The following is a 12,941-nucleotide window of genomic DNA, read 5'->3' on the forward strand; positions in this document are numbered from 1 at the left end:
ACGAGATAATCTGACGAGTGCAATTTAGCTGAGAATAGCAGCACAGCCTCGATCCTTTGATAAGACGACAGGGCTGCAATGACGTCTCCGAGTCTTCGACGTGACACTATTTTCATTAATCGATGTCCGCCAGCCTCTGGCTCCGTCTGGTACCATTACGCCGAGCGTGACGCGCATTGCAAGGGATTTTATTCCTGCTTCTCCCCCGCCTCCTCGCCGCCACCACATGCAAGGCGACGGGCACGAACGTTAATTTTAATCATCGGGTGTACAGCATGTTTTGGCCGATTCGCTAACACCCGCTTCTCATTCGGTAATAACATTCCCAATCCTCGATGTGTTTCGCATTCTAAAACCGGCACACGAGAGAGAGGAGAGAGAGAGAGAGAGAGAGAGAGATGCACGGCCACGGAGAAGAAATACGAGATCGGGAGAGGGAGGGTGGGTGAGAGAGGGGAGCGGAGAACGAAAGGAATCTTTCCTGGCAGGTGACCTCCTCACTGCCTTCATCCCAGTATTTGCCCGTGCAGTCTGATAATGGGGTTATCTCCCTCTTTGAAGTCAAATCGCAGGGAAACGTGCTGCCGACCACCCAACACGCCTCTAATTTAAACCTGCTTGGCACCCTCCTCTGGGATCATCTCCCTCAGCGGATGGGATGGAAATGTGGGTTGACATTATCTCCATGCCCTAGAGGAGAGCAAACCAGCGGCTGGCACATCTGGAAAATATGGCGAGTCTAATCCTCTTTGGACTGAACCTGCTTCCTCTGAAATGAACTGATTAAACTCAGATTTAGGATCCAAATACTATTTCAGTACCACAGTGATTGTAGCTAAGAACTCTCGAATGATGGAATTTAAAAGTAAGAGTTATCCAGAATTATTGTACACATTTCAAGAGGTCTAAATTCCGATGACTACAAGATAACACATTCCCCAAATGCCTCTGCAGGTGCACATGAAAATTACAGTGGAAGAGAATCTGCTGAGGCAGTGCGATCACTTACAGCACCACTTTCATTTCTCTGGCAACAAGGTCAACAGTCACAAATACCTAGTCCCATCTGTAGGAATCATTCATGCTTCTTATTCCTCATAGAAGTGGCTGAGGTACAGATTTACCATCTAATCTAACTCATAAATTACAGACACAACTCATCAGTTTCAACGGGTTCTTGGTATTCAATTCTAGGGAGTGTCAGGATGATGAATATAGGAGTGAAGGTGGAGGGAAGGGTGCCAGTGGGATTATTTCAGATTACACCTGAAATAAAAACAAAAAATGCTGGAAACATTCCACAGTTCAGGCAATACTTGTGGAAAGCAAAACAGGTAATATTTCAGGTTTAAGAACTGATAATCAGAACTGGAAGCTTCAGTTTATAATTTCGGGTTTACAATTGAGCAGTGCACATGGTGAAGCCTCGGGGTGTAATAATGTGAAACCCACTGAGAATTAGTGCCTTCAGCGAGCAGGGTGCCCGGACTCTGAGAACTTGCCCTCAAGTGGACCCTTAAAGTGAAACCTGGGATCTTAAGGTGGCTCACAGTAATCTTTGTCATGTCAGGCAGCATTCTTTCTTGGGCACATCAGAATAGTCCACAGGTCTCTATAAAACTCTGGTTAGGCCACACTTGGCGTACTGTGTCCAGTTCTGGTCGCCTCACTATAGGAAGGATGTGGAAGCATTGGAAAGGGTACAGAGGAGATTTACCAGGATGCTGCCTGGTTTACAGAGTATGCATTATGATCAGAGATTAAGGGAGCTAGGGCTTTACTCTTTGGAGAGAAGGAGGATGAGAGGAGACATGATAGAGTTGTACAAGATAATAAGAAGAATAGATAGAGTGGATAGCCAGCGCTTCTTCCCCAGGGCACCACTGCTCAGTAGGAGAGGACATGGCTTTAAGGTAAGGGATGGGAAGTTCAAGGGCGATATTAGAGGAAGGTTTTTTTACTCAGAGAGTGGTTGGTGCGTGGAATGCACTGCCTGAGTCAGTGGTGGAGGCAGATACACTAGTGAAGTTTAAGAGACTACTAGACAGGTATATGGAGGAATTTAAGGTGGGGGCTTATATGGGAGGGTTTGAGGGTCGGCACAACAATGTGGGCTGAAGGACCTGTACTGTGCTGTGCTATTCTATGTTCTCTCAGAGGCAGGTGTAACCAGAGGAGAGCAGCTGACCTCTACCTTATCTGAAGCCCACACTGTCAGTAGGTGGTCTGACAGCATGTTTGAATCAAGGTCTGCACATCTGCACATGAAAACAGGATGAAGGAGGAACATGAAATATCCAATCCAGCACACAAACTGGCAGAAGACAATTACTTGCACATACAGCCTCCTTAAATCAGTGTTATTTCAGAAATGTGAACAGCAGCCCGATCAAAGAATCCAGTTGTACCACTATGATACCTGCAGCTTCTGAGATCTGCTGATCAAACTGTTCAGTTCATAATAAGTGCAGAGGAAAGGGTGGGAAATTTTGACAACCAGAAAACACTTTCCTCAAAGGTTTAAAATTATTTACCTAACCTCTGATATTAGGTCTTTATGAAAATGCTTGAAGAAAAATGCAGATATTGGAAATCTGACATAACAACAGAAAATTCTGGAAACATTCAGCAGGTCAAGCAGTGCCCGTAGAGAAAGAAACAGAGTTAATATTTCATGTTGCTGACCATTCATCAGAAGTAGTAATGTGAGAAAAAAAGTTAGTTTTAAGTTGCAGAGAGGTTGAACGTGGGATGGCTTAAGATGGGAAGGGGGGGGATGTTTCTAAGAAGGTGAGGTTAGGACTCCTGGGGTGATCCCAATGTTTACAGAGCCATTTGATTAATAAATTGAGGCAAATTAGAGTGAGAATAAAAATGGAGGCCTGTCAAAACCTCAGCTGTCTGAGCTGTCTCTGGAATTTAAAACTGAAAAAAGAATGCTAGAAATGCCCAGTGTCCATGGAGAGAAAAACTAAAAACACAATAATCTTATTACTTATTACTCTAAATAGTAGATCAATGATGGACCATGTAAAGAGACCATCCTAATTTGTTTATGATGCTTTACTAACTATTGGCAACAAGCCTGGTATTAAAAGTGGCATTGCTGGCTTGCTACCTATTGTAATTGGACAGATGAGCAAAACTAGGCTGTGATAACCAATTAACGAGAGGGGAGAGGGGAGAGGGGAGAGGGGAGAGGGGAGAGGGGAGAGGGGAGAGGGGAGAGGGGAGAGGGGAGAGGGGAGAGGGGAGAGGGGAGAGGGGAGAGGGGAGAGGGGAGAGGGGAGAGGGGAGAGGGGAGAGGGGAGAGGGGAGAGGGGAGAGGGGAGAGGGGAGAAGGGACCTATATACAGTATATTGGGGCTTATACAGTTAGAATTGGGAGTAGTGGATAGAAAATTCCACAACACGGGCTGCAGAGGGAAAGGATAAAAGGAGGGACAGAAGTAAAGTTAGGACTGAGATATCAGAAGAGGAAATTGCAAGCCTGGATTCTAACGTATTGATTTATCCCTAATGCGGACCGTTCCCCTATTGAATCACCGAATGTAACATAGGACCAATTAATCAAGATTCCAAGCTCTACGTAACCTTTAGGCTGGTCTCACAGTAATTACTGTTAACTCAGGCAGACGCACAGATCTCTCAGGTGTAGGCGCAGAGTGAAGCCTAGCTGAGCAAAGACAACAGAAACCAGGCTCTCCTAACCACTGAACTCAGGTGCATCAGACAAGGTTTCACCAATTACCACTGACTGCATGATCTGGAACAGCACTACAAGCATAACAACAAGGATAAAGATATCCCCAGAGTTTATTTCAGTGAATAAACTATACTCCAGGATGGAGAGATTGGCTTATTTCCATAAACGACCTTCTCTGAGAATTCCCACTTCTGCCCTCTTCTCCGAAATGTGGGTGGCTGATGACTTCCCACAGTCTTCACTGACAAGCCAACACAGAGAAAAGGCAGCTTGCTTAATTATAACATACAAGTGTAATTGATTATGTTTAAGTTAGTTCCTTGCTTCAGCTCACTTGCATCACCTCCAGTGGAGGGGGATGCAGCCATTGCAGCAAGGCATACAATTTCAAATGATGATAAATGTTTGAATCTCAAAGACACGAAGAGACCATATGGAAGTGGGAGCAGAGAACAGCACAGACACAGGGCCACCTGCTGGGTTACAACATTTTAATGTAATCCAAGCAGGCTCGGTAAATGGATGCATTAGTTCTTAGAATCACAAAGTCCGCAAGTTCAGCGCCCACTAACAGCTCTCCGTGACGCTCACCTGCGACCCCACACCTCCTATTGAAACCCACACTTCCCTTTCGGAGGCTAATGGCCCTGCCACATTAGTGGGGACGGGGAAAGTACGATTTAAAACAGAGAGGTTGCCACACTAATATTACTTCACCCGAATGCCTCAGGACACTGTCCACTGACTGTAACCTTACCTTAGCCTGGTTGATGAGCAGCCCGACGAAAGTGGAGACCAGCATGGATCCGGAGACGCTGGGGCTCTTTCTGCGGAGCTCCTTACTGAGGAGACTCAGGACCGGCTCCTCGGGTACGGTCACCGTGTAGGACTGTCGCATGCTGGGCATGGGCTCGACCGGGTACCGCTGCACTGGGATTGGTATTCCTGTCCTGGCTCCAGGGATCTTTGAACACTCCCCAAAGTGGTTCCGAGCGACAAGCAGAAGCAGCGCGGATTTCAGGTTTTATTCACACGGTCGGCCTCATACGTCAGGTGCCAAGGCAGCCAGTGTATGAGGGAGGTGGAGCTTGGCTTCGGTCCAATCTCTGCTCGGTACATACACTCTGCCTTGACACCTTCCTTTGTCAATTTCATGTATTAATTACAAATATCTCGCCTGACCACCACTAAATTATTCCACTAAACAGTGAGAACGGAACAAGACAGGCAGAATGCTTCTCTCACCTCTGGACGAGTGGAATAACTAGGATTTCGACTCGGAACGTCGACAGTCCCCTTTCCCTCACAGATGCTACCTAACTCCGAGTTCCTCCACAGATTGTTGCTCAAATCCTATCATTTCACTCCAATCACCATCTCTGACCGCAACCTTGAACGTCAACGATCAACTCAAGGCATTAGCTCCAGATCCCAAACTCAACCACTAAATACATCCCCAATAACCAACTCTCACCATAACTACTAACACGACCACAATCTCCACTAATGCAACCCTATTCAGTGTCGAAGGAATTGTAACCCAATTCGATATCAGGATTATCCATTTGATCAATATTCATTCCAATACTGGGTGGGATCTTGTTGAATATGGTGGATGGTTCCATAGCACATGTGTCATCACTTAAGCTGCAGCCTATGACGCCTTGGTAATTCAATTGTTATTCAAATTTCATCCAGAAATTCTAATTAAACCTTTTATTCTCTTTCCAATTAAAAATTATTAAACTTCTTCATTTCCCTCCATAGATTCCTCCAGCATTTTGGGCGTGGCTTCAAAACTAAAAGGCACATAATATTTCTTCCTTCAAAGACACTGCATCGCCGGCTGAGTACTTCCCGCATTTTCTGTTTCTGCTTCAGGTTTTACAGCATTTACTCTTGGTTTGGAACATTTTTCCATGAAGATTGCACAGTTGGAGTGCACATTTAGAGTGTTTCCAAGTCAGTGTGGGATTTAAACGAAGTTGCCTATCTGTTACTATCGCCCTTGGTTGGATATCTGGTGGAGTTCAGTGGCAGGTCCCATGCAAGCCGGGGTTCCTCGCCACCAAATCAGACCTCATAGGAAACCAATATAAAGCTGCAGAGGCTGCAAATGTGGAAATAAATCTTAAAAAATGTGGGATTAGAAAAAACAGGTCAGGCATGTGGATAGATAAACAGAAGTAATATTTCAGATGGACATCCTTGCATCAGAACTAGGACCTGTTAGAAATCAAGATTCCACTAAACTGCAGGGAAGGTTGAGGGATGCAGAGAACAAAAGGAATGTCTGTGAGAGAGACTGAATAACAAAACTAGTGGTGGTGGTGCCAACTGAGAGAGTATAGTGAAGGTTTGTTAATCACAGCTGTTCTGTTGAGAGGATATGCAAATAGAGAGAGGGGAAAAACATTGTGGGAACTGTGAGAAACAAAATTCTGTATTACTGGAAATCTGAAGTAAAAGGGTGCTGGAAACACTCTGCATGTCAGGCAGCAGATATCAAACAAGAATGGACTTAATGTTAGAAGCAGATGTCATTTCAATAGAAGTGAACAAGTCTGGGGTACTGTACATAACATGACTGGTGATAAGATGGTGTGTGCTTTCCTGAACTTGTGTTGTTTTCTGCTGGATCAACATAACAGGCCGGAGGCAGCGAGATCAGAGTGGGAGCGGGATGGGGAGTAAAAGTGAAAGGCAACTGAAAATTTGGTGTTGCCCCTGTGGACTGAACAATGGGCTTCAGTAAAGTCTTCATGCAATCTTCAGTGCTGAGGAGACCACACTGTGAGTACAACTTCAGCAAGTAGTATTTGGGTGCATGGATGGTAGGAAAAGAGCTAAAAAGGCAAGTTCTGCATTCCTGGCAGATACATGGGAAAATGCAGCAGGAAGAGAGAAGTGAACCAGGGAAGCAAGAAGCGAATAGTCGCTCCAAAACACCAAAAATGGAGGTGGGGAAATTTGTAGAGAAAATAAGGGAAAAGGCCACTGCCTCATTCAGTCCCCACACTGACAAAGTATTTATTCCCTACACTACCTCCTTTCTTAACAAATTAGACCAATCTTACATTATAACTTTTCCTAGACCTGATGAAAGGTCACTGACATGAAAATTTAATTCTGCTTCTCTTCACAGATGCTGCCTGACATGTTGAGTATGTCCAGTATTTTCTTGTTCTTATTTCAGACATGGCGGAGGATTGAAGACTCCACTCAATTCAATGCAGAAGCTTGGCCAACAAAATGAAAAATTTCTGTCCAATTTATTTTACTCTACTTTTAAGGTTTTAACTGATTTCTAAATGTTTTAGTGAACTCTTCAAAAGTTTGTTAATAACTTCTATTCTTAAAAAGTTATTTAGTCATTTTAAATGTTTTGAAATATATTCACATGTCAGTCATTAAAAAGCGGTGTAAAAGCCTTCAAGCTTTAACAAAAGGCAAAGCTCAGCCTGCATCTTTGCCTTCTGCTGAAGCCTGTCTTGTCTGTCTGATTAACAGCACCTGAGGCTTGCTTGCCAGGGTGAGTGCTGCCAGGCTGAATCCAGGTAGAACCAGCTGAATAGGGTCTGGGATATCTTGACCATGACTTCCATTTATTGGCATCTTTCAGAATCTCATCAAATCTCAAAGCACTTTGCTGACATTGAAACTGATTCAATATAGAAAACTTGGTAGCTAATTCATGTACAGCAAGACCCATGACCAGCATTCCTTAATGAATAAATATTGGCCAGATATCAGGGAAGGTTCTCTTGCACTTCTTGGAAGTTCATGAAATCTATTATGCCTTTGTTTCAGATTAACATCTCATCCAGAAAACAGCACTGCACTCTTTGTGCCTCAGTGGGAAGAGTCAGCCGAAGTACTGTGCTTCAAAGATAGTATTTCAACACAGAATCTGAATTCAGAACCTGCTGACTTGGAAAGAATTTTCTTTCTTTTAAATTTGAACACAGTAACATTAAAAAATTGGTATGATATGACATAAACGGTAAAAATAATCTGACGTTGCTCAGCAGTGCTCTATGTCTTAATCAGTGAGTTCATGAATGGAACTTAGACATATAGAACCAACCATTCAAAGTCAAAGGAAATATATTATCAAAGTACGTATACACATGTCACCATATACTATCTTGAGATTCATTTTCTTGAAAATAAAGAAATGAAATAGAATTCATGAAGAACTATACATAAACAAAGACTGACAAATAACCAATGTAGAAAAGAAGATAAATTATGCAAATAAAAATAATACTGAGAACATGAGGGGGGAAAGAGTGGGGGGGGGAGAGAGAGAGTGTCTGTGTCTGTCTCTGGAGGTTCTGAAATCAGTTCAGAGTTGTGACGAATGAAGTTGAACACATTGGTTCAGGAGCCTGATGGTGTGGGATTAAGGCAGTGTATCCACTTCCACAGATACTGTCTGACTTCGTCTCTCATTTCAGTGTGTTCTGTTGTTGCTTTTCAATTTCCAACATTGCAGCACGTAGTTTTATTTGTGGTTAAGGTTGAGTAAAGCGACAGCCTATGTTTGACCCCTAATCAGTGGTGAGAAAAGAAAACAGTCAGGACTCTCACTCTTCAGTACTAGTCTGCAATTCACACAGTGGCTCAGATTTGCAAGCCTCTGGAGAGAGAATCAGGGTCAAATGCAATGCCTCCTGATTTAAACAACATGCTAACTGCGTTCAATTATAAAGTAAAGCTTTAGGTTAAACACTCTCTGTTTTGGACGAACAGAGGGTGTTGCTCAATTCCAGGGAAAGAGGACAGAGAATCAGAAGGAATGAGGTGGCAAAAGAGACTGTTTTACTAAATAGCAAAATACTAGCAGAGATCAAGTGGAGATAACACAAAGCATGCAGATTAAGGGAGATCCAACATCTTATCAAATCAACGTTTTTAATGGGCCACCCAAAAGTGATGCTATATTTATTCAAACTGTTTATCCTTTTCTCCTCACTCTTCTGACAAGTCTGTCAATCACCATAAGTAGAGTGCCATGGTAGTGCAGCAGTTAATGTGACGCTATTACAGATTGGAGTGTCGAAGTTCAATTCCAACAAAGTCTGTAGGAAGTTTGTACGTCTTTCCTTAAGTACTTGGTTTTCCTCTGGGTACTCTGGTTTCCTCCCATAGTCCAAAGATATACTGGTTGGTCGGTTAGTTGGTCATTGTGAAATTGTCCTGTAACTAGGCTAGAGTTAAATAGGTGAGTTGCTGGGCAGTGTAGCTCGTTAGGCTGCAAGGGCCTGTTCCGCGTGGCATCTCTAAATAAATAAGTATAAGGTGAGCATTGTATGGTTGACCTGTTGCCAAGGGTGTTGAATGACTGGTGATTTAAAAGAATCACTGCAAGATATACAACACAGGGGAAGCCATTTTGTCCATCATGCCTGTGTGACCGTATAAATCTCTGTAAAATATTCCTTGCTCCTTTACTGAACTGAGAGAAAGACAGTACTGATAGAGTAAGTTACAGACCCCCATTCATCCAATTATGGGAAATCCGTAAAAAGAACAGAAGCTGCTGAAAATGCACATGGCAATTGTGAAACAAGAGTAAATAGTTCAGGTCAGTAACCTCATCTGAGAACTGGGTGGTGTTGGATCTGTAAACCAACTTCATGATGTAGCTAAAAAAAGAAAGAGGAAAGAATAAAAGAAATAGTCTGTGAGGGAGTCAAAGACAGAGAAACTAAATTGAATTGTTCTTGTTATTTTGCAACTGCGTTCTGCACAGTTCTAATGTGACTCATCAAGTGATTGCCTTTCCCCTATTTCTCAATCTCCGAGGATGAAAGTAGCAGCAGGATCTGGTCTCTACAATGAGTGGCCTACATTCAGTAATGGAAGTTGAATCTTCCCTGTGCCTCTGCTGAGTGGCTTTTATTCATGAAGGTTTGACAAAGTGGGACATCATGCACAAATTACAATTCTTCCTGCTGGCAGCAGTGAGAGGAGAACATGGCCTGGATGATGGATGCTGCTCTCCTGTGACAGTGCTCTGTGTAGATGGGCTCAATGGTGGGGAGGGCTTTACCTGTGATGGACTGGGACATATCCACTACTTTTTGTAGGATTTTCCACTCAAGGGTAATGGTATTTCCATACCAGGCTGTGATGTAGCCAGTCAATATAGTCTCCACCTCACATCTATAGTAGTTCGTCAATGTTTTATCTGTCTTGCCAAATCTTCACAAACTTCTAAGAAAGTAGAGGCACTGCCGCATTTTCTTCATAATTGTACTTAGTACTGTGACAGGACAGGTCCTCCGAAATGATTGCACTGAGGAAATTAAAGTTGCTGATCCCCCAATGAGCACTGGTTCATGGACCTCTGGTTTCCTCTTCCAGAAGTCCAGTTTCCTCCTCCTGCAGTCAATAATCAGCTCCTTGCTCTTGCTGACATTGACAGAGAGGCTGTTGTTGTGGCACCACTCAGCCAGATTTTCAATCTCCCTCCGATATGCTGATTCGTCACCACCTTTGATTTGGCTAATGGCAGTCAGCAGATTTAAATATGGCATTGGAGCTGTACTTAGCCTCCACAGTCATAAGTATAAAGCGAGTAGAACAGGGGGCTAAGCACACAGCCTTGTGGTGGTGCACCTGCACTGATGGAGATTGTGGAGGAGATGGAACTCAGAAATTCTTTTGTGTCCGACCTCCTTTGGCTCTTGGCCATGCTTTTTAATGGAGCTGAAACACATCTTGTGACTAAACAAATATGTTCGATTCAGGAATTTGAAATACAATTTCTAGCTCCGCAAACAATACTAAACTAGAGGATGTGGTAAATAGTGAATCTTATTGTAACAAAATATACAAAGACAGTGCAGGCAAAGCCTGCCTTACAGTTGTTTGGAAAACAGAAATTCTCACTTACAGAATTCACAAATCAATGTCCCAAAATTTGAGATATGATACAAGACTTGCTTTTACAGAACTTAAGTGAACAAGTGCATAGATAGCACAAAATCAATTTATTTTTCAACTTGCAGGACGGAACAAATTATAATCAACAGTTGCACAAGTAAGTTTCTCCTGATATTGTTTCAAGTTCTCCTGCTAGTAATTTGCATGGCAGATGATACAACTTCGTGTTATGGAAAATTGCAATACAGACCATAGGGAAATAATATCCCTGGCACAGGGGTCAGCTGTAATATAGTTTGAGAACAGGAGTTGCAATATAGGTAAGTTAAGAGACGGCATATTTTGATAAGTAGAAAATGAGCCATAGCGTCCTTAGTAAATAAGACTAAATTTGGCAGAAAGACCCGAAGGTTCTATGGGTAGAGATGCAGAAAAGAATAAAGGTAGTAGTAACTAGTAAGGCCTCTACCACTGTCACTGAAACTGCATTGCATGCACCCACCACTCTGTGTGAAAAGCTTACCCCTGACATCCCCCTTGTATCTACTTTCAAGCACCTTAAAATTATGTAACGGCACGTTAGCCATTTCAGCCCTGGGAAAAAGCTTCTGGCTATCTACACAATCAATGCCTCTCATCATCTTATACACCTCTATCAGGTCACCCCTCATTCTCTGTCACCCCAAGGAGAAAAGGCCAAGTTCACTCAACCTATTCTCATAAGGCACTATTATCTCCAACAGGAAATAATAAAATAAAGGAAGACCTGGTTGCAGGGTGAGTGGTGTTGAACTAGGAGAGCTCTTCAAAATGGTGGCAGTGTTGGAAAGAGTAGGTAGAAAACATTTATTTATACTTGAAAGGTGTCAATAACTGGGGTCCATAAATGTTGGGTTGTTATTAATAATTCCATTTGGGGCCTCAGATGAGCCTTTACATTATAATGAAGTGAAGAACTCAGCACTGCTTGGTGATTTTTTGATTAACCTCAAAGCTGTATTTCTGAAAAAGCTATATGTAAAGGGAGAAAAAGGATATAGCACAGTATATAGTACAGTATAGCATGAGTTGACCAGTGCTGGGAGGAATTCTACGTGGAACACAAATGTCACATGGAGCTGTGAAACCTAATCGTATGAAGTGATTTATTTCATGAAACTCCTCTTTGGGAGATCAAAAGCTGATAGACATGAGTATCAGTCTGTCTTTCAAAAACTAGTTTATTCACAAGCATGAAAATCTTTGTTGTGGAAACAGATGCATTTGGTTATCCTAACACCGTGGCAATTAATTAAGAAGAATAGGCTTGCTTTTATATAGTACCTCATACGATTTTGGGATATCGCCAACCCTCTATGAGCTATTTAAGAACTTGAACTTACCATTGTCAAACTGGAAATGTGGCCAATTTGCATAGAACACGATTCCATAATCCTCAATGATATTATGAGCAAATAATCTGTTTTGAAGACAGTAGAATAGATAATGATCATGGTATTACACAACTATGGCAATTTCCCCCGGGATCAATAAAGTATGACTATGACAATGCACCCTTCTCTGTATTTCATGGGAATTAGAGCCTGGATTCACAGAATCACAAATAAAGTACAGTATTGAAGGCAGCCAAATGGGGGGGGGGGGGTGGTCTTTTGAAGAGCCATTGGTTCCTCTTTGCCATTTTCCAAGCTATTTTATTTAATTCCATTCTGAAAGCTACCATTGAATTAAAATTCACCCTCAAGCAGGACAGAACAAATTATAATCAATAGTTACACCAAAGTCAGTTTCTCCTGATATTGTTTCAAGTTCTCTTGTTAATAATTTTAAAGCTATGGCCCTGCTCATGGACTCTTTATTCACTTGAACAAATATTCTTCATTAAATTTTCTACTGTAAAGTTTTAAACATCATCAAGTTTACTTTCAGCCCTCTTTGCTCTAAGATGAGCAGCACGAGTTTCTACAGAATCGGGTCTTTGGAGTGAGATTTGAATATACAACCAACAGGCTCAGAGATTCCCCCTCTATTTGCAGCTATTGCATGATTGAGATGGATTTAAACATGAAGCAGAACATTATCTTTAGACTGTCCAAAGTCCATACTCCCATTGCAACATAATTGCATTGGCACATGGCTGATTCTTGTACTGGCAAACTATCATACAGAGAAATTCTATATTTAAACCCATAAAGAAATAAAACAGCTGAAACAATTTGCTGAGAGAGAGAGAATTTCAGCAGCCAAGCCCTGGAGGTGAAATTCCTCTCTGGCAGGTGATTGCTTCAAGGTCTGTTGCGCTTGAACCAGAACAAAGTTAAAGATCTCACACTGGCTGGTG

At 42.4% G+C, this 12,941-nt stretch overlaps 1 protein-coding gene across 7 annotated transcripts in view; it reads right to left on the reverse strand.

Moving 5' to 3' along the window:
- LOC140184945 (ubiquitin carboxyl-terminal hydrolase 2-like) overlaps positions 1–12,941 on the reverse strand; it is a 144,211-nt gene that overhangs the window by 26,209 nt on the left and 105,061 nt on the right. The window contains exon 1 of one of the 7 annotated variants that reach the window (XM_072238187.1): positions 4,464–4,710. The exons of the other annotated variants lie outside the window; for them this stretch is intronic. Within the exon in view, the coding sequence (XP_072094288.1) occupies positions 4,464–4,613 (150 nt within the window). The 5' untranslated portion in view covers positions 4,614–4,710. Of the gene's footprint in view, positions 1–4,463; positions 4,711–12,941 lie in introns of those variants that run through there. 7 annotated transcript variants of the gene reach the window in all.

The sequence above is a fragment of the Mobula birostris genome, chromosome 20 (assembly GCF_030028105.1).
Source record: "Mobula birostris isolate sMobBir1 chromosome 20, sMobBir1.hap1, whole genome shotgun sequence".
Lineage (NCBI taxonomy): Eukaryota > Metazoa > Chordata > Chondrichthyes > Myliobatiformes > Myliobatidae > Mobula > Mobula birostris.